Source organism: Melozone crissalis, unplaced genomic scaffold, assembly GCF_028551555.1.
Source record: "Melozone crissalis strain CALT ecotype California unplaced genomic scaffold, PUWL_Pcris_2 ptg000002l_1, whole genome shotgun sequence".
Lineage (NCBI taxonomy): Eukaryota > Metazoa > Chordata > Aves > Passeriformes > Passerellidae > Melozone > Melozone crissalis.
Window position 1 is genome coordinate 22392179 of NW_026535780.1, and position 23352 is coordinate 22415530.

General features: G+C 35.1%; 1 protein-coding gene across 3 annotated transcripts in view; it reads left to right on the plus strand.

Annotated features, from left to right (window-relative positions):
- Window positions 1-23352, plus strand: part of VPS13B (vacuolar protein sorting 13 homolog B) — a 433545-nt gene that overhangs the window by 177276 nt on the left and 232917 nt on the right. For all 3 annotated transcript variants that reach the window (XM_054270120.1, XM_054270137.1, XM_054270129.1), the window contains exon 20: window positions 17031-17140. In XM_054270120.1, the coding sequence (XP_054126095.1) occupies window positions 17031-17140 (110 nt within the window). The remainder of the gene's footprint in view (window positions 1-17030; window positions 17141-23352) is intronic.

The window sequence follows — 23352 nt, forward strand, 5'->3', positions numbered from 1 at the left end:
GATCCACAGTATCCACATTAATCCTACATGATTAACCAGTAATCATGGGATTCTGTGTGTCAACTCAATGCTTCCATTGAACAATATAAAAACTGTGATGCCTGTAAATATACATTTATAAAGGGAGGCTGTGGCTCCTCTCAGTATTTAAAATTTAATTTATCAAGTTACACTATATGCTTTCTTTGTAATGACAGAATAAAGAGGGAAGGGTTCTTCAAAAAATATCATCTATTTGAGTCTTCAGGTCAAAGAACATTTACAAACATTTTGCAGTAATTGAAAATACTTTGAAGACATTCAGAACTGTAGGCTGTTTCTGAATGTGGCAATAGTGACAGGAAAATAAATTTTGATGTACATTACATTTGAACTTTATTATTTGACTCTGCTATACTGAAGCTTTAGTGCCATGAAGTTTCTTCCCTCAAACAGCTCTCTGGAGGTAGGGCTGATTCAGGGTAATCTATCAGTTTTGTGTGTGTCAGCATGAGACGGCTGCTGGTACTTGAGGGAAAAAGATCCTGCACGATCAGTCTGTGCCAGCATTCCCTGGTGGAGCTGGGGCTTGGGAGTTCAGAGCCAGACCAATCCAGGAGGGTGGGCTGGTTCTGCTGGAAGGTGCTGGGAGCTGTGTGTATTGATTCTTCAGGTGGCATCCATGAGGGATTGTCATCCCTTTTCTGAATGTGATCTCTTGTGACAAGAGTCTTTGCTAAGGTTCTTTGCAAATCCTTTCAGAATGAGGAGAAATATATATATATGTGTGTGTGTGTGTGTGTGTGTGTGTGTGTGTGTGTGTGTGTATATAATTTTGGAGAAGTGTTTTAAATAAAGTTATCTCTTCAGTTTAAAGTAAAAAGAATCAAAAAGAAGTCTATCTCAACATTTCTAGATATTGCAGAAGTACTGGTATCTGTTCCATTAAAAACCTGTCTGTAGAATATGTTAGAGGAGTTAATGCTAAGTAGTTTTGTGATATTGGAAAGAAACTATTATTCTTCTATAGGGTAATACAAGACTGAATTAATTTGTGAATTTTTATTAGTAGATGGTTATTTATTTGTAAATATGGTATGGATTATCCCCATAGTGTTATTATAATAATCACAATTTTTTAAATGGGCTACACATGAAATACCTGTTGTTCAAAACATCAGCTTTAAAATTCTGTCTTTTCTCAGTGCCTGTAACCACTTCACTAGCCACTACAGCTGGAGAGTGTAAGTGTATGAGCACAACTACAAGAAGTCAGATTAGATCCACAGATGATCTATTCATTAATTTGCTTTATTCTGTTTAAAAGAAAAAGTAGTATCTAATAAAGAAGTGTACAATATATTCTTTGATGTTAAAAATGCTCATATTTCATGTTTAAGAACCGTTTTTTATCTTGATTTTTAAGCACAACTAGTATTCATTACGCTGATGTCTGACCAAAAAAATGCATGTTTTAAAAAATAAGCAAACAGCTTATTTTTAAGTGGTGCTTTATCTTTCTACCATACTTCTGAGGGAGGAGACTAACACCTTTATTACACTATCTGTTTTACTTGATTGTAGCTTATGAATATTTGACTTGATTGTAGCTTATGACTGCACACCTAGGACAGATACAGAAAAGTCACAGTTTAAGTGAGGTTATAACATCTTGCCATCCACATTTACTTTAAATTATCATCTTTTGAAATTGGATAAATTTGCTTCTCACAACTCAGTTTCATTCACATTTATATACTGCTTTTGTGTTTTCTTTTATTCTGTGCTTCTGTAATTGAATTTAAACTATCATAGTATTTATCTTTTACAACTTTTAGAATTATTTTAGACATGGAACATCTTTTTCTTAGTGTCTGAGAGTTTTAATAAAATGCAGGTTTAGGCTATTTTAATCATAAGCATCCTCTGAAATCTGTTATCCTGCTCTTCTGTAGCTGATTGTATTGACAGATGAAAAGAACAAGACTATTCGAAAATACAAATCCTTTTGACTGTTAAATAATTTTTATTGTTAGTTTGTAAACACACTACAAATTGTTAAAGTCATTATTCAGCTTTTGATAAAGATCTTTTTCTGTGCAGGAAGATGTTCTATATTGTGTGGTTGTGTAAAAAGGATTAGTGTAGAATTTGGGATAAAATCATCTGTGTTAGAATATGTGAAGGTGGTAGGAACAGGTGCTTTTAATGAAATAACTGAGGACGCTGTCGGGTCTCCTGAGGTTTGACAGATGCAGACACTAATGTAAATGTGCTCTCATGACCACCAAGCAGCACGATAAGATCCTTGCTTACTCAGTGTTCTCTGCTTATTTCATGGCAAAACAGGAGCATTCCAGCTGACTGTACGAGAATTTAGTGCAAATTCTGTTAAATAATGTGCTTCCAATATGTCCGTAACTGTAGCAGACTGCTGTTGTGAGTCTCCCTAAAGGCACACTGCAAACACAACTGGACTGATATGAATAGAAATTATTTTCCATAAATTAAGGAGGCACTCAAATTAGTTAGTGTGTAAAAAACAGCTTGGATATTCCTTGCTATCAAGGGCTTGTAATTATTTTTCGACAAATTCTCTGGTTCGTAAGAAAAGATGAAAATTCTTTTCTTTACATATATCTGTAAAATAAGAACATGAAATTAAAAACTTCCAAGGTTGTCATATTCACTGTTGATCTGCTTTTCTCTTGGACTGGAAAGAGCTAAGTAAACAGTTATTCTGAGCTATCTTGTCACGTTCTTCAGTCGGACACTGTTTAGCATGTAGCTTGTCATTCCAGAGATAGCTGAGTATGGACTAATATCCACTGAAAGTTGTTGTGTTTTTAATAGCCCTTGGATTTGGTATAAATTTACAAAACAGGAGAAAGCAGCTATGCAGCAGCAGTATCAAAGCAGATAAACTTTATTCCACATGAAATTTGTGATGTGATAAAAAGAAAGAAGCAACTGAAACACAGCAGGTATGGTATTGCTGGTTTTGTTACCAGTGTTTATCAACTGGTGTTCTCTTAAACCCATGACTTAATGAAGATTTAAAATTACTTAGTGCATGAACTAGGAGTTTTGTTTGAATGACAACTGCATACTTGAAATGCATATGCTTCAGTCACTTTTTAAACAGTCTTTAAAGGCTCTCACAATTCTCGCCCACTCAAAATCTCAACCCACATGCCGAGTATCCACTTAGTATCAGAAAATATAAAGCTGTAAACAGCCACAAGACTTTATAAACATCTGTATTTTATTCCAGAATTCTGGTTTTCACGTGCAGTATTATAATTGCAATAAAGGACTGTGAGGTTAATGAGCTGGGAAAGAAGCAGCTGGTCAGAATTATTTCCCTTAATGACTAGAAAAGATGAGGTAAATTCCTCTAGCTTTCTTTTCTCTTCCAGGTACAGAAACGCCATAGTATGGTCGCTGTTACGTTCACCTCTTGGTTTTAGAACTGGCACCTCTCCAGCCCCAGCACAGAGATGCAGCTCTGACATATCTGGATTAGCAAATGATTTGTTTAGATAGTGTTATGGTTACATGGTAGGAACCCCATAGGGCCCCAACATGTGGTGTCAGGCAGAAAATTTAAAATTGCAGGGCGTATCTAAAGCAGAGTTATAAGTAAGTGTTCCTTTTAATGTTTCATTACTCAGAACTCTATTCATTTATTTTCTTACTGTTTTTACCTGATTGAATTTCTTTTTTATTAGTTTTAATAGTCTGACTTGTGCACTAAAAAATGCAGGAAAACTTGATCTAAATAGTTTTTACAGGTATCTTTTTTGCTGATCTGTAAAATATGACGCAAGAGCGCATACCACTCTTTTGGAGCACATCCCCAAAAGATCTGCCTAGAAAATTAGTATTCTGAAGACAACATGATATATTGTCAGCCATCTGCAGTAATATTTGCTTTGTAAATAAACTCAGTGTTCTTATAATGCCTGTGCAGATGTTTTATACAGTTTACTTAACACTTCTTTTGCTAAAAATCTTAAGTGAGGTTTGCAAAATCATAAAGCTGCAGTGTTCAGCTTACTGCCAAAATTACACGAAAGGTTGCATGTTTCTGTTTATTTGCAACATCTCTTGCAGAAGACACTGAAAAAATGTGAAAGCTGGTTTTACTTAAAAATCAGTTTTTCAAGACAACATATTTAAAAAGTCCCACTGTGCCCTAAATGTATGACAGCAGCTTTCTACACTTCTACTAGTTAAGATATGCAATTTTGTAATTTTCCTTACCTGTGAGTTTCCAGTGCCCATATTGAGAAGCTCATATACTTTTTAAACAGAATTGTAATTTTTAAAAGTAATAACCCTCTAGATAGTGTTGATATTTTGAGTGAAGAGAAGCATTCACACAAGCCCCAAAATGAAAGTAAAACTCCTATTCTCCATCTAGTTAGGTATGGATTTAGAACACTGACTTAATTAAACAACATTTTGGATTTATTTATCAAAATGTATCTAATCAATTAAAATTTAACTTCAGGGTTGTTTTAAAAGCTTAGCAGTGGTGGAAGAGGTTAAAAGATTTGAAAATAAGTGTGCTTACATAATACAGTGAGCGTTTTAATATATATTAACCATAGTTAATAAAATACAGATTTTCTAGAATTCAGAAATATTAGTTAGCCTTTCTTATATCCACACGAGTGGGAAGATAACCATTTTTAGATCTCAACACCATGTAAGAATGTATATTTCAGCTTATAGGAAAATGAGGTTATTATACTAGGTGTTTCAGTTTTTTGAGTGCATCATGTTTAGCACTTCTGAATCTTCATAAACACTTACCTTGACAGCTGACTGAAATTGTATGTTCCAAATTCACAAACATAATGGTATTGAGAAGAATAGCTTCTTTGTCATCTAAATGATTATTTTGTAAAAATAGTAAATGTTAAATAACCATCTCCCTGTACACTGCTGGTATCAATGAACTGCAAATGCTTGGCTTTGTTTGCAGTTTTGTGCATTAATTTCTGATGTGAAAAAACAAAGTTACTTTTTCTGCTGGCTGTGTTGGAGGTCCACAGCATTGTTAGCAAAGGAAAAAAGCAATTTTTATAATAAACTAGTTTGGCAATCTGGATATCTCTTAGGATACCTCTTAGGATATTCTGAATGTTGTCTTTCATTGATTTTTTAAAAATTGATATTTCATGAAATTTATACTGTACTGTACAATGAAGATTGAAACATCACCTTTAACTTAATTCCTTGATTTTTTTTTCTCTTTGTGTGGACTGTAAAGACATCTTTATTATTTGTCTGTTGGTGATCATGGTGACATTCATTATATTATTGAGAAAATTCAATAATTCAGAATTTTTATTCCATTTACCTGGAAACCTTAATGAATTGAAACATTATTTCAATGTATAAAAATACTTTAAAATACTCCAAAAAGCTCTCATTCATAAAGGCAAGATGACTAAGAGCCTCTTCCAGTATTACTTGTGTTGGTGCTTTGTGTTCGTTCCTTGCTTTTCTAACATTTTTAACATTAATTGCTTAATGTCTGTGAAAGAGCTGTGGTGAGCTTTCCTCTGCCCAACTAAGATTCTTTTTTAATCTGTATCTGCAGCATTCATAGTCACCATCACCTCTGTTTCTAGTCTGAATTACTGTACATTTCTAGTAACATAAATACTAGTTTAGGAAATTAAATAATAATAACAACAATAACAATAACACAACAACAACAACAATAATGATAACAATAATAGTAGTAGTAGTAGTAGTAGTAAAGAATTGAATAAATAATTAGAGAATATCTGATAAAAATTCTTCATTTTAGTCAGTAAATATGATGGTATTCTAGAAGGGGATTGAATTGATACCAGTGAAGGCATGATTTTGTACTTAATGTAGACATGACAATGTGGGATTAATAAATAATTGTCTATTTTTAGATTTTGTTTATTTACCAGAAGATTGTGCAAAGCAAAGCTCTTTATTCTGAGAAGTTTACTAGCAACCCAGATGAATGCTAGAGAATTAACAGAAAAATCTCTGAATGAGGAATCCAGATTGCGCTCTGTGCACTGAATATGCTCATGGGTAAATTCAATTTACAGAATTTAGAGAATTTCACAATATGCAGTAACAGGGCATTCTTTTTATTGGTATTCATGCTGTGTGGGCATTTTTTAGTTGATATAGTGCCCTGTGTATCTTGAAAAGAAACTCCAATATGTCATGTGGTTACATTGAAATCTTCTTTCTGGACTCTCTTGGAACTGCAGCACATTCCCAAGATTTTCTAAAGATGGCTCCCCTGTTGTAGGTGTGAATAGAATTAATTACACATTTGAGATGTTATTTCTTGGCATTTTGTGTTTTGGTACAACCATTTCAGTGTATGTGGAGATGCTCATCTATCCTCTCTCCTTTCTTATATATAGATTTCGTAAGTCCATTAAGACTTTTTGGTTTTACATGACAGGTGTAAGTCTGTCAAAGTGGTGCTGTAAATCTCAAATTATCTTTAATGGATTTGTGGCATTTCATTCAAATTTTGAATTAAGGTAATGTGATATTAATGACTGTACATCCAAAATGTAAATGGCCTTATTTATGTAAACCAAGTACATATTTGATAAAATATCTTTTTGATGTGTGTCTACTGTAATTCACATATACTTTTGAAAGCATTGCCTACACAGATAGTAACTGCAAAAAGGACCAGGATTGGCTGTCCTTTAGAAAATTTGCCAATTTTATGTTCAAAGTACCTAAGACCTGTATATTTTTCTCACTGAGGAACCAAGCACCAGACATTTAATCTTTTTCAAGGTTTTTATTTTAAAGAAGTCATTTGCTTTCAACTTGAGCTGTGTGTATGAAGTTTCTGTTGAAGTACATGTATTAAAAAAAGAAAAGGAAAAAAAAAGGTAATGGCTGAACTGCCTGTGTAACTTTACCTGCTTTGCAGTGTCATGACTTCAGCAGTATAACACACAGAAGCTATTTTTATTCAGGCTCATTGTTTGGCAGTTATATGCTATTTATTTCAGCCTAGAATCACTGTTAAAGACCATGAAGTCTTAAGCAATAGAAAGGAATACATGAATTAATTAGAACCTCCTATTTAGAAAATAGATATAGTTTTTTGTTCTTCCTTTACTGGCATTGCTGCTACAGAAAAGCATAACCTTATGTGGAATTTCTACTGTAAAGCTTGCATGCCTTTCTAAGTTACTTTCATTTTCCTCTGCCTCTCTGACTGTGGGTGCGTTGTTTAATTGAGCACCTCAGGAGTTATGTGAAATCATCTATGTGTTTTCTGTTGCCTCTGAGAAGCTCTAATGTTTAAGTAAAAAGAAAGCAGAAACCACAGCTGTATATTATTCAAATTTTTAAAAGGAGGTACATGAAGCATCTACTGCTGAAAAGATTTCAGCTTTATAACTTAAAGTGCAAGACCAGTGGTATCCATCGTCACAACACTACAAATGTTCAGCTGCTAAAGAAGGAATGAAAATAGCTCCCTTGGTGCCCTGCTGCCGCAGGGGAAGAATCCTGTTGCAATTCCCAAAAGCATACTGCAGTAAGAAATTGCAAAATATACTTTTGGCAGATGATAGTGAGGTGTTTATAAATGCAGAAGCTGAACTGTATTGAGAAACTTCTGGGCAGTTTTCAGAGAATTTGCTAGTTTTAGTTCAAAATCCATATTTTAAAAAACATATAACTGAATGTTCTATTAAAAATCACTTAAAAGAAGATATATTGGGGTATTTCTTGTTTTAACTAGATCATTAGCTCCCAGTCCTCTTAAAATGGTGTGTCACAGTTAAAGAAAAGGTGTGGTAGCACTCTACCAATCCAGTCATAGAGAGAGGGAGGATGCAATTCTGTTACCAGTGTGGTAGTATATGGGTGCACAGTTAACTACCTAAAGGTCATAGAAATAATACTTTGTAAATTTAGCAAGCTTTGCTCTGCTATTTTTCATAGTAGAAAACTTGAGAGAGATTGTTAGGCGTTCTCACAGCTTAGTTAGGAGTAATGCATTTGGATCATGACTGATGATATTCTCTGTATTTACAGAGGTGATGGTTTGTGATCCTCTCCTCCCTGCTGGCTCGTGGGTGATGTCAAGTATTTCAGCAAATATCTATTTCCCATGATTTCAGAGCCTTGGAGCAAACCTCAGCTATTTTATGCCTATTATAACTTATACAGATCGATAGTCTAAATATAGAATGGTTCTGTATGACTAATTCTTTCAGACCCAGCCTATTTAAGATAGCTTTGAGACTTCTCTGTCAAAGTATTATTCCGCTCACAGACTTGCAGAAGGTTTTTTTCCAGTGGCATGTGTTTTTTCAGTGGCTTGCCTGTCCATGGTCTTTTGGCCTTCAGCTGGAGCTCTCTCCACAGAAGTTTGTGTGGACTTTGGAGGGTTTTTTAATCAACTGTTCTGCAGAATTGTCTACAGTGGTTAGAACTTGTTTGTTACATATGTGGAGACTGGTATCTTCATCAGTAACGTCGGTGTAACCTGCCTGTAAAGTGCAGCTTCTGGAAAACATACAGAATTACATTCACACTTACCTAGAACACTGCAGTGATAAAAGCCTACAAATGACATTGCCTTTAGAAGAGGTTCTGACGTTGCAGCTTGTCTCTGAGGTCCCCATCCAGGTGGTTTGGACCTGGAGGTTTTCAAAACCCATTTGCTTTGGAGTTGACTATAGCAAATAGGCAATCCTTAAACAATAATGAAAAGAAAATTGTTTAACCAGTATGTGTGAATACTTCTTTTATTTCTGTGCTTTCTGCTCTGGGATTTTGAGAATGTATAATGCATTTGGCATGGAGCATAGAGTGAATCAGGGAGGATAAACAATGAATAAATGATATTGTGAAACAGAAGTTTTCAGGTTTGTATGCTTAAAACTGACCCTTTTGGCTGATGGCAGCTAGATGCAGTGTTCTGAGTATCTGTGTACACAATGCATTTATGCAGTGGCATAGTTGATATTTTCTGTTTTATTGCTTGTTCCTTCCTTCCTACTGAACCTTGATCTAACGCTTTTCTAGAATAAACAGAAATGTTGTTTTCTCAGGCAAAGCAGTCAGCTCAGTTATCATTTACATGTGAAGTTAAAATAGAGGCAACAACACCAGCAGGAGAAGTGTGTTTATCTGTATTGAATCGGGTGGGATATTTGGGAGTTCCTGGGTCAGCACTGTTGAGGATTACTCTGGTTACCTCAGCAGAGCTGGTCACCACATTGATGTCCTGTAGTGGCTTGGGCAGCTCAGGTCTCTGCAGGGCTTTGCTTTCTTCCGTAGGGAAAATGACCATGTTTGCCTAGGACTGTTGCTTTTCTCCTAAATAATTTACCCTCTCTCAGACCAGTGACAGGACTTGAGGAATCAGCATGAAGCTGAGGCAGGGGAGGTTTAGGTTTGATTTCAGGAAAGTGTGGTCATGGAGCAGGGAGGGAACAGACTAGGGAAATGGTCTGAGCACCAAGCCTGACAGAGTGACGCTTGAAGAAGTGACATTTGAAGAAGTGTCTGCAAATCGTTCTCACACACACGATGCTTTTCTTGAGTTGTCCTGTGCCAAGTCAGAAATTGGATTTGAGGATCATTGTGGGTCCCTTCCAGCTCAGCATATTCTGTGATTTATCTAGTTAATTTTCTCTCTTATTCCTTCTAGTTTCTTTAAAAAACCTGTGATTAAACAGCTTGTGGAATTTGTAATAGGGAATTCCAGTGTACTACATAATTAAATCTGCTTTGAACTTGTTCTTCTAGGAGAACACCAGATTTTGAGCCAGAGTATTTCTTATTTTAACACTAAATCTTTCACCATTTTTTTGAAGAATAGAATATCATCCAAAAGTAATACTAGAGATTAAATGGAAGATAGGATTTGTTGCCCGACTCCTCTGATTTCTAGTTTCAGTCTATTAAATAAAGTAATTAGCAAAATTTTTGATAAATAAAAAACATTTGAAGATTTTGTTCCTAATCTGCTTGAGAGTGTCTCTTTTCAGTAGTTCATCCAGTCATTGGAATTACTGTGTTTTACAAGTGAGACTAAAAATCTTTGAAACATGAGAAAATAGCCACAACAGCCTTTCAAATGGGACTGAGGAGGTTTCAGGTAGAGCAAATAAAAAATTAGGAAATTGCCTCAATTTCTTCAGAGCTCCAAACACTTCTTACTTTAATGGAATGTAGTCTCCTCTTGATCCAGAGGAGTAACTATAGGAGTAGCTGTAAGTGGTACTACTGGTTCCATACAGAAAATGGAAAGAAACGGCCCTGACATTGTAACGTGTGTCTGAACTTGTTTGTCACAGAGCTAAACAAGCTAAAATTCTCAGGCCTTTGTTAGCATTCTGAAAACCTGGTCAGGAAGTGTCAAGTCTTATGACTGAGAGTCAGATTGATGATCAGATTTATAATAATGCCTGTTAGATAGTTTTCTAGTGGGACTTGAGGAGGAAGAGACAAAGGGACCAGATTTTGGTAGAGACCTTTGTAAACTACTGGTTTGTGTTACTGAGTTTCTGAATACCTGCTTTTTTAGCAATGTGTCCATTAACAGCCTCTGCTTCCAGTCAGTTTGGGCCACCCTGCAGTCTTACTGGAAACAAAGCTCTCTGGGAAACTCAACTGCTTTAATTCCCCATATTTGTTTATGAGTAAAACAAAATGTTCTAAACACTTCATATTTTTGAAAGCATTCCAATTTTCTTTACTTGCTGGTTTTAAAGTCCTTATAGTATGTCCTCCTTTTCTATCTGTTTTGTCCTTTCTGTCAATTGAATTTAGAGTTCCTCATTTTCCTTTTATTTACAGAATAGTAAGTATGATCATTAAATATATAAACAACCTTAAAGCGAACAGGAGGAAATGATACTTGAGTGAGATATTCTTGCAATAAAAAGACAGAATTAAGGAAGAGGTGCTGTGCAGCTCATCATAGGAATATTGCCATTACCTTTTCATAGAGATGATTCAGTAATCAAAATAAAGCTGATATTTCTGTACACTACAGCTGCCTACATATTTTCTTTTTTTTTTTTGGTCTTTACTGCCTGTTAAACTGTTTCTCTGAACCCGCACACCATATTCTCTAAGGGAAATTAAAGTTTTGATCAAATTATTTTGGGAAAAAAGAAGCCTTTCAAGATAACTTGTTTTTCTTTCAAAAACATGCAGCACACAAATTAAATATGAATATTCTAGCATTTTTGTGAAAACTTCTAACTCAGCATATCACAAAGTTTTTCCTCAGTAAGAAAAACAAAATGCTAAATGGTCTATGTTCCATTCTTAACATCAGAGATGATGTGAAATAACTGAAGGTTGTTGTCCATATATTGATTTGATATGGCTTTCTGCAGATTGATTTCCAGAAATTTGATGTCTTGTACATTGAAAAATGATGCCTTATGTACACCACTTTGTGTTAAACAGTGTATCCAGCAGTTTTATTTTGCCTCATTATGTTACATCTTTGAGTATACTTCTATGGCATAATTCTGTAATTCAGCATTTGTGAACATTTGGGTATGTATATTGATAAAAACAGGACACTTTTGTCTTTAAAAATATGATGATGGCTTATCAGAACATTATATTAAAATGAGACGTCTCTGATTTAGTTATGATTAACACAGGATGGACTCATACATTAAATTTTTTTTTCTATTAGCTACATATGCATATACAATATATATGCCACTTAGCAGTGGCCTATAACTTAAACATCTGAATTCTATCGGTGGGTTCTGCTGCGGGATTTAATAAATGCAGTTCTCTGCCTCACTTTCTCTATTTTTAAAATAAAAATAATTATGTTGACCCCCTTTTTTTAATGGTTTTCTGCTGTAAACCTCAATAGGCATTAGAAGGTCATGATAGCTGTAGAAGTATGTTCGTAGTAAATGTTTCTGAATATCAAAAGCTTTTTTAATTAAAAAAACAAAAGAATGGTGTTAAAATCTTGTGGAGTATGTATTCTTGGGTAAAGAATAACTTTTATGAGAGAGCTGTGTTTGATATTACAGACCAAAGTGCCTTAGTTAATGGGAAAGTCTTAATCCACTACTTCTGTTTTAGTGAAATATTCCAGTATTAGACTAAGCAAATAAAATAATTGATTTCAAAGTTATTTTAAGCACTTGGTGAATGTAAAACTCTATGCAAGTACAGTAGACTTGGAGTTTTTTCTGAGATAAAATGATAATATTTGCATCTGTAGGCTTTGGAGTCAACCTTGAATAGAGAGACATGCAGACATATACTTCAGTAGTCTGACAAAATTTATTAACTTAATATAATGTAAAAATAATTTTACAGCCACATAAACTTTGATATGGGTTGAAGTATCTGTTTCCCTTGTGTGACTCAGCAGTGGAGGATGAAATGCAGGACAGTCTCTTAGATAAGCAGATTATTTTGCAAGACAGTCATATTGGCTTTGCCCTTGATATTTCAAAGTATACCAAAGTTGTATGATTAATTTTTGTGCAGTGTAACTGCAATTTCTAACTTTTCAGCTCTCATTCTTCATTTTGGGATGTTATTGAAAATGGCTGTGGTGCCACAGGATAACTAATTGGTAAAGCCAATTTGGAATGTGGGTAAGCAGAGTAGTGAAGAGGAGTCTTTTTCCCTTAGTTGACTCCCAGGCTAAATTTAAACAGACTTAGATATTTCCACACTTAGGGATTTACAATGCATCTGCTTTGAGTCAGCAGAAAGAATTAGTTACTTACATACTTGTATAAAATAGAACTCTTCACTTGGGTGTAACATGCAAATCTGCATTTTTATAGTATGCCTTAGTGAAAATGCCCTTCAAAACAGTAAGAAAAAAAAGCAAAAATTATATTTCTTCTCTCAGGTATCATTTAAAATAATTAGGTACTAAATGAATGATGCTAATTCAACCTGTTAGCATCTAAATATCATTCATGTGTCCTGAGAAATTTAGGAGTCATGAATGCTCAATGCTAAAATAATTCATGGTGCAGTTTATATAGCAAGATGGTGTGGTATTTTTTTTAAGCTAGTTACTAAAATATACATATCTTGTCAGAATTAGGTTTTATTGTAGGTCACTCCATTTGTTCATATTTGTAATCCCTCCCTTACAGAAAATGTACATCAACTCAAACTTCAGTTTCCCATAGCGGTTTTTCAGTTTATTTTATAGGAGGGTTTCTGAAATGTGTTACTGGAAGTTTTTACTGGAAATAATATTAAAATGTGTTTGGATACTGCATACACACAGAGCAGAATTTGGAAAAAATTCTGCCAGGCCGGTGGTGGTTGTGGCAAAGAATAATTTTCAGGTGCATAAATGGCAAGATTCTTGTCTGCTCTTCCTGGTATTTTTTTTCTCCAGATTGTTCAGAATGACTCAGTAATGCAGTTTACTCATTCACAAGATTTTTGCAGTTCCAAAAAGTGTTTTTTGCCAAGGGTTGCCACCTCCCTTCTCCTTCCCAAAGTCCTCCTTCACTTCCACATTATTTTTTCACTGTCCTGCCTCTTTCATTTTTTTCTTGTGTCTCTTTGATATTTGAGACCCTTTTCTGTTCTTATGTGGTGACTGAACATTCTTCAGCTCCACAACTCTACTGCTGGACTCTGCCATATTACACCCATCCTGCCTTTCCCTCTGGCTTTTGTTCTTTTCAGCTGTGTTCCCAGGGTGGGTGTCCTCTCCCACCTCATCAGAAGTGTACCACATTACCTGTTTTCCCCACTTTTTTCCCCTGAGTTTCTATGGGGGAGCCCCAGGCTGGTGACTCCTCTCGTCCCTGCTGCTCCAGCAGCCTATGCTCAGCACTCCAAGTGGGAGGAGGTGGCAGTGGGGCCAGCCCAAGCTGGAGGCCCCAGTTATCTTCTGCAGGGCCCCCTCCCTTGGGAAGAAAAGTGCTGTTGTTGCAGCTGTCATCATCCAAGGAGACTTTGCAGGAAGCTCATCCACAGGATGAGAGAGCCAAGCATTGCTGTGCTCTGCTGCCTTCCCTTCATCATCCTCCTCTGCCTCACTGCAGCCTCCCTGTCTTCTCTTCCTTCAGGAGAGAGTGGGAATTTGGGAAGGAAGGAAATTATTTGCCCAAGCTGAGCCTGGCAAATGACACCATGACTCAGGAAATTCTCAAACATTAAAGATTACACGGTGTTGGGTCTGATACTTGTTTTTCAAATCTGTTGCTAGATAGATGTAATAGATAACTCTGGCCAGAACTGAGATCTGGAAACCCTAGTATGCTATGGGACTAAGGTCTGCTTTTTTTCTGAAATGTAAATTTAATTAAAAGGAAAAAAGGGGAGGGGAAGAAAAGAAAGTTCTCCACAACCTTAATGAAATCCAGGGAACTCGAGCATTGCATTTTGATGGTGACAGAATAGCAATTTTTAAATTTGTTTTAGGCGTGTGAGGAGTCTGCCACCAGCTTCAAGCTTGATCCTCAAATTAGTAAAAACTTCCTTAAAAACTTGGGAGTGTTCTTATTTCTTGACATGAAAACAGGAGGCAAATCTGAGAAACTTTTTTAATTGATACTGATTTTGAAGAAAGCTGTTACACAGAAAACAACTTTACATAGCTGATTAAACTGCCATTAAATACAGTGGCTGAGTAGCAAACACAGCAGAAAATTTCAGTAGTTTGGTGTGACAGAGGTGACTTAGTAGGAAGCTGAAGTTACCTGACAGTCAAACTGAAAGGCAAATGATGTAACTGCTTATCTGAGTACTTCTGCTGGGTTTGTTTTGTTTGCTTGTTTTATTTTTTTAATATCCTGGGCACAAGCTATCAAAAGATAACTGGAAGAATGTTTGCTATTTGTGCTGCCTTACTTTTGAATTTATAGGATTGTGCTAATGTTGACTTCATTGAAGGGAAAGGAGAATTTCAGTTCAAAGCTTGACTTACTTGTATTGATCTTCTTAGTTGTAGCTGTTTTTCTCAGTAATCAAGAAACTCTGTTAAGTTACTAGAATGATGTGCTGCAGTAACACTGTATTTTTCTTTTCAGGAGTCTCCTAGAAATGTGGGATTTTCTGTTGACTTTGCCTGTAGGCTGCCTTTGTGCTGCACTCATTGGGAGGTCTGTCTCCCACTTTCTGTATCACATGTATATTAAACCTTTCATTAAGTACTGCTGACAACAGGCTGTGGCTCTTAAAGATGCAGGAGTCTTTTACATTGGCATATAAATATCTTATAAAAGATAATGATTGTAACATATATTTTATCAATCCTCTGTTACCTTTTGCTTTCTTTTTCTAGTTTCCTGCACATCCTGCCACAAGGCATATTCACTGCTCTTGCTTGCATGTTACCCATTTATACTTGACATCGGCTTTGCCTTTAACTGCAGATTTATTTCTAAGGTTTATTACTGACATTTAAAACCTTCAGCTCACATGGACTAGTCTGTATATAGGAGTTCCTCACAGTGTGTGTTCCAACTCTAAGCCTGGGCTAGGCAGATGATTTATCTTTGTGTGTTTCCTGACTGCCATTTTCCCATTGTGCTCATCAGGCTTTGCTTGTGTCACCCCAGGTTGGTGGGTCTTCTGCCATTTGGAATTCAGCTGGCTTTAAAATTTTGTTATATACAATAAACTCATAACTTATATTTTTTTCATTAATTTCCCATTTACAGTTTTGCTGATGTGTCTTTTGAGGCACATGTTTTTACTGTTTTTTGGAAAGTACATTGAATTGTGTGTCAAGCTTTCTGAATGTATTTGAATTTATTATTAAATTCAGATTGCTGCATAATTACATTGTATACCACAGAGTAAATATAGTGTATATTGCTTTAGGAACTATGATTCTTGGTATTATAGAACTACTGTAATTCTGTGGAATTTGGTGATGGGAACTTCCATTAACCATGATTTCTGTTTTAAATTTATTTTGCTACTTTTTTCATTATTTCATATATTAATTTGTAGTAAAAATGCAAAGCTTATATGAAAAGATAATTGCCTACTACTACTTGCTGCACTTTTTCAGTATAGTTGCTACCTTTGTATTCCATTAACCCATTTACTTCTGATTTGAACAGCTCTGTAATTATTTTCTGCTGCAATAGATACAGTCTCTGTACTGTTAGTAAAAAAGCCTCACCAGTGTATAATCAGATTTTTAATGCAGGTTTAATGGAGATAGTGCTTCATAATTAGAGTTTTAGTGTGCATGGTTTGATGTATATGCTAATTTTTCTGGGTACTGATGTAGTTTTTCTCCTGTTTCGAGCCTTAACATTTTCCATGTGAGGTTTTCTTCACAAAAGAAAACTAGAAGTTTACTTTTAAGAAATAAAGTAGCCCTGTCTTGTAATCCTAGCTCCTAGAAAGTGACATTTAAAGAAAATAAGGTATATTGTAAAGCTTAGGAAAATCCTGAGAGCTCACAGTATGGAGGCTGCCAGTGTTGTCAGTTAAAATATTTGCCTTATTTTGCCTAACTCATCCTATAAAGAATATTCATGACCATGTTTACATGAAAAATGTTTGTCCTGAGCTTTGGGCAGAGCTAGTGTGAAGTAGGCATGTCTTTATTAAAAGAACTCACTGTCCTAGACCATGGGGTTTTTTTAATTGAGGTTGTAGGGAGTCATGCATTGTATTCTTCCCTGCATCGTATTCTGTCAAGGGTTTTATTGACTCATTTTTTGCAGAGTGTTAATGTTGGCTGAGATTTTGAGGGAAGGTATTGCATGTATTCAGTTGCATAAACAATTTTGTGAAAAGAAGCATTTTTCTTGACAAAAAGTTGTAATAAATCAATATACAAGTTGCTGCATTTCTTTGTATGTGCATATAGTACTGGTAAGTTTCTCACTTTGAATATGTTACTGAAGTTATTCTTTATGTATTATTATTTATTATATATGTAGTCCAAGCCAAATGAAAGTCTTCATTAAAGAGGATTTGTTTGCAAGAAAACTGAATACATACAAGGAGATTCTTGAGCAGGTAGTTTAATTTTTTTTTCTTTTTTCTATGGTATGCAGGTGCTGTTCTCTTGTCCAGTGTACAAGGATTAGCAATTAATGTTGATCCAGTCCTGTATACGTGGCTTATCTACCAACCTCAGAAACGAGTCAGCAGGCACATTCAGCAGGTATGTATTTTAGGAGGAAAAGGGATGGGGAGAGGGGAAGCTTTCACTTCTATATATGCCTAATAGTGCATTCTTCCTAGTATTTATAGCTTGTGACTGCTTCCTTGTGATTTGTTGCATGTACTGTTGATCTTATTTTGAAATACTTAAAATGTTAAGTTGGCATATTAAAATTTTAATTTCACAACTTCTTCATTTTTAATTAAAAGAAGAAAGAAGATGTGTTTGTGATCACCTTCTAGGAATATTATTTTGCAATTATTTTTATCTACTGAGACCTCATAAGCCTTGAGTCTAAATAGTGCATCATATTTTAAAATTTGTCATGATTTATCAAATAACTGTATCACTGATTATAAAGTCAGCACTCTTAATAAACCCCATTTTAATAGGAGATGAGCCATGCAGTTCACAATTTGACAGAAGTGAGTAGCAGATTCTGTATATGATGTCAAAATACATATTTGCATACGATGTGCTTGACAAAGATAGAAGCAGCTGAGGCTGGGGCTCTGCATGGGGCAATGCTTCCCTTGACATGTTCTTAACCCTGATTTTCATGCCACATATTCTTGACCTGAAAAGAACACTGGTTTTCCCTTAAAAACTTACTTATTACTGTTGTTTGGTAGAATTTCCTAGAATTTAAGTGTGGTATAGCTGATCAAACTGGTGGTTGATGTCACCAGTGATGTTCTGTCTCACTTCTCAGTGGTCAGTTATAAAGTGACAAATGTAAAAATCTCAATATTTGTCTCATAACTGTAGAACACTCTGCACATTAGAGGAGTTTCAATCTGGGCCCCTGAAGTGGGAGGATAAACATTACTTGTAAGCATTTGTTTCTTGTGTCTAAATTACCTCGTTAGGTAGTAATCGTCAAACATAAATTTGAGTCCCATTAAGCTCAGTCTGCACCAGCATCAGAAAAACTTCATTGTGACAGTGAAGCTTTATTATTGTTTTAATAAATGTACTCTGTTTTTAAGAGTATTGAGTTATTCTTCATTCCTGCATCACAACTGGAGCAGCACATATCCTGGTGTATGTCCCTTGCAAAACAAACCATTTTTCTACATTTTATTGTTATGTAGCCTTCCAAAATGTAATCAATCCTGCTTATCCTGCTTATTTTAAGTGTTTGTATTTAAGTCTGTCTTTAACATCAGTGTATTTAATCAGCTGTTAGTCAGTGCTTTCTTTCTCTTTTGATACTGGATGTCTAGATGGGTTAAGTGACTACTTTAGGAAACTTGTTTGTCCCTGGGTTTGATCATCAGTGGTAAAATTTTTAGCCGAATTTTGTTAAAGTATTTATTTTATAACTTATGTCATTACCTCATACAGCCTTCTTCTTTCATCATCTATTTCAGATTACAATTACTGTATCACAACCCTAATGTTATTAAAATGTCTTAGCAATTTGAAATTTTTTTAAATATGAGTTTATGAACTCAACTGTCAATGTCCTACCATTTGCGTTGTTAACATGACCGTGGTAATGAACTGCGTGTAACAGTACAAATTAAATTGTCTTTAATAGTCATGAAGAGACTTTATGTGAAAAGAAACTATACCTGTAAAAAATTATACTTAACCACTGACTTTTTTCTTTGTATAATGCTGTAATTATCCTAGAATAAAAATCTGGTCAAAGTTAGGCCTTGTGCCTTATTTTTTGGAAAAATTCAGGTTGTTACCATAATCTAACTAGTATAATCAAACAAAAATGCTCTATATGCTCTAATTTTTGAACATTTAAGAGCCATAAGATACAATGCTTTCAAGCAAGAGTTATTGTCAAAATGTTATTGATTGGTAAAGCTCTTACCTTCCTCTGTTCTAACTGTCAGTCTTACACAATTGCAATGGAAAAAAAAAGACAAGACTTTCTTTAGAAGTTCTTTGTATGATTCAGAGATCTTAAATATTAAGACATTTTAAGTTTTAAAACACTGCTTTTGCTCTATCATTTTGAGTAAGTCAAAGTTGTGAGTTCTATCTGAAAAACACAGTTAGAAAATCTTTCAGTACATTTGGCCCTGTGTACACATTAAACTCATAATGTTGAGTTTATACTTCAGTTTATCAAGTTTGTACTTGATAAAATAAGTTAAATGAAATTATTTATTAATTTATCTATTTGTACAGCTGTAGTCGTGTAAACTTCTGCTTTCGTACAGGATGGGGCTGAGATTGTCTGGTTCCCCACAGAGATGGGACACCTTTACATATGAACTTCTTCATTTTTGTTTGCCTTTTATTTTTCTGGGATTTTGAGTTTAGGTTTATAGTGCCAATTTGGTAGTACATGTATTTTATATCTGCTGAAATATTCACCGTGGCTGTTGTAACTGGTTTTAACTGAAAGCATGACAAGTTAGAAATATGGAACATAATAAGCTGCATTTTTACAAAACTCATAACATTTCAATGTCTCTTTGGCCTCAGTGACATTTTATTCAGCTGGAACAGAACAGTGACTGACTGCCATGCTGGGGTGGGGGGGGACATGCAGCCCCTCTTCATTTATTAATGTTGGGGTGAGGATCACCCCTCTTCATTTATTGCTGTTGGACTACTGCTAGGCAAAGCTTTCTTTGCACCTTGCTGCCCAGCAGCTGAGAATTGTACAACTGCTGTGGTAACCAAGGCCATGATGTTTGCATTCATTTTTAAGAGTGCTTTAGTCTGTATGGATTGGTTTTGTGCAATGAACTGTAAGTGTAGTGACACTCTGTGTGGGAGTAGTTCGTGCACCAATTGCTTATCTGCCTAAACCCCCTGTGTTTCTTTAGTCTGAATGCCCTGTTGAAAAGGTAAATTCTTTATAAATGCTTTTGAAAGGTTAATTTGACCAGAATTTAGCAAAGATACTGCTATAGAGTGGTTTCTTGCTGTTTATAGCTTGTTAACAATGACTCCCAAATGAAAAGCAAAACCAAGCCAAGTTTAGAGGCCTTGTTTTCAGCAATTTAATATTTTATTTTGACTTTTTTTGGAAGATTTTTTTTTCTGGTGAATCTTATGGCAGCAAGGCCTTGTTTCTAGTAATTTTTAAGTATTCTTTAGTGTTTTATTATGACTATTTTAAAGACTTTTTTCAGCTGTGACTTGTTTTATTCCTTTAAACCAATGCCGTTTTCTTAGTTTTGCTCTCTTTTAAAAGCCCATACTTAGCTTTGCAAGATAAAAAATTGAAGACTTTCTTTTCCTTAATAAGAAACCTTAGCTATACTTTGATATGGGACAGTCAGTATGTGTGATACTTTTTGCAATAAATTTATAAATCAGTGTCTGTCATCCTTCTCAAATGTACAGTATGTAAAGCCTTTGGAACTTGTCAATACTTTTCTTACATTATTTTTTCTGTGAGCTAAAATGAGTAATTTTAGGGAAAGACTGAATTATCAAAAATATGTACTCATAGATGCCTAGCATAGATCTGTATTGTTCATATTTCTGTCCATTTTTTTGGCTGCTCTATACATGTTCAGGTGTTACTCCCTAATTTAAGGAGCATTTCAGTAACAGAGTAGATCTAAACTCAGGAGGTCAGGGTGAACGTTCTTAGTCATATATCAAAACAACCAAGAGAAAGACATTGCACTTCTTCCAGATTCACCATGCTGTAAAACACTGGAATGTCATTTCAGAATCCAGATTTCTCCTTTTCTTGAACATCTGCTCCATGGAACACTGTGTATCCCAGTTCAAACCCAAGAATTTTTCTTAGCTGTGTAGGTAGATTAAAAAAATCAGTCATTAACAATTCAATTTAATCAAGTGATTTTTCCTTCAACTCTGCTTTTTCTCTGCTCGTTTTCTCTTTACTGTTATCTTAGGAAATTTATTGTGTTATGAAATCCTTTCACTGCTTTATGGAAAGGTCATCATGAACTGAGGGTAATACCAATCTTGATGTTGTACTTCAGGTGGTACTTTGTTGAGAAGTCTGCATCAGAGATCTCCCTAGAATTTTTGACTAAGATGAAATAATTTTATTGTTATGACTTGATCAGTAATCTCTTGTAGAACAAATAGATCCTTAAAATTGTTCTGTCTTAGAATGACTTTTGGAATATTGCACATCCTTGATGCTTTAAGAACCAGATGTGTGATAATGAGCAGCAATGAATGAAGGACAGAAGGTAAGAGGAAGTTTCAGTACCCAAATTTAGGATTATTCCATATTGCAGCAAAGCTGGCTGTTGAGAGCAAAGCTGTGTTGCCTTGTTTACCTTGAAAAAATAGCTGGAAATGCTTTGGTAAAACAAGCATATTCCTATAGTAAACATAATTCCCTTCTTGGTGTGCAGAGATTTCTCAAATCATGACAGATTTTGATTTCTGATATTGCTTGCAGGTCAGAAGCACTTTGTGTTTATCCCTATCAGGATCTGTCACCTCTTGCCCCATGAAGGCATTTAAGTTTATGAAGGATACAGAAATGAAATTGCTTCTTGCTTAAGGAACTAAAGCTACGTGGAACTGAAAGCTTGTAACTTGTGCTTTCAAAGGCCCCTTGAAACTGCTGATGGAACGCTCTCATTGGTGAAAATGAGGGGTTTCTTGGCTGACATCAATCCACCACATAAGTTTGGAAACATTACAGCTAATCAGTTATCAGTCTTTTATTTCAGCAGAACACTTTTCCAATACCTGAAGTGCCAACCTGAAGCAATCATAGAATTTCATCTGAATTAGCAAGTCTACCTGCCAGGAAAGAAGATGGTTTTGTGCACCCCAGGGGTGAAGCAAGTCTTCTTTATTTAGCAGTTAATTTTAATTAGTGCATTTTCATTAATTTATTTAATTTTAATTGGGAACTAGGCCTAATGCCTTGCTTTATTTGAGTCCTCTGAAACAATTTAGGTGTAGTAGTAATCTTAGAAATCAAAACAATTAAATGTAACTCAGTAGTCAAACAGTGATTGCCTTTCCATGTCATTAGAATTTGTTGCAAGATAGGCAGGGTGGATCCTTCTTGCTGTCACAGCTCATTCTGGTACAGTTTGGACAGTCTTGTAAGCAAATGTAAATATTCTTCTCTGAGCTAGATAGTGATTGCATGACAGTGATCTCAGATGTTCAATAAACACCATGTGTTGAACAGAGCTGCCATCCATCCCCACTCCAAAGACTTTGTTGATTTTTCTTGCTGCTTGCTGGCTGCAAGCTACTGCAGGTGTAACCATGGGTCTGTGTGCATTCAGCATCCACCACGTGGGAAAGCTGACTTCTGTACCATCTCAAGGACAGCCATTCATGTCTGGGCACAAGCTTTTGAATTTGACAGTTCACAAGCCAGTGATAATATTTAGGTTCCCATCTTGGAACATTCTTTTGCCTTTAGTTTGTTTTCAGGAAGGTGACTGTATAGGCATCCCTTGAATGAAAGTTATTCATCTGTTCAGGTGTTCACATTTTCTGTTAAACTTTCTCATGCTCCCAGATCCGCCTACAGTCTCTTCAGCCTCACATTTGTGGGAAATTATAATTCAGAAATAAAATATTTAATTACAAAAAAATCCCAAGGAAAATGAAATATTAATTCACCTAAGGCAAATTAGTCCTCTTTATAGATATTTTAGGTTTAGTTAGTTGGCATGTCTCCACGTAAATCAGGAAATACTTGGCCCGTTGTATTTTTGGCAAGCTGTTTTTAGCTATTATTTTTCCAAGCCTTTCTCTGATTTTAGATCTTTATCATTTCCAAAGTCATGTTGACCACATAGTTTGAAGTAAAAAAAAAAATTAAAAATTGGTATCTGTTCATCTATTTGCATGTTTAAATGGCATATATGTGTGTATGTTTTTTGTACATATACTTCACATGGTATGTAATGTGTCAGGTTATTGGTGCCAATAAAGATTAAATTTAGAAAAGGATTGCTTATCTATAGTTTTTTAGCTACTGCTTAAAAACTGAATTACATTTGAAAAATAGTAATCTTTCTTCTTTTGAAATATGTGAATTATTATTCTAGTTTTCTGTATATAATTGCCACAAAACATTATTGATAAAACTGTCAGTATTCTAGAACAAAATCTGATTTTGACTTTGTGTTAACAAAACAGTCTCATATAAAAGCTGCTGTAGTTCCAGAACTTTGTTACACGTTCTGTATCTTCTGTAACATTACCAATTAGTATTCATAAAGCTCAATCCCAAGTAGGTGTATTTAAGCTTTAGTACATCCTACTTTGTA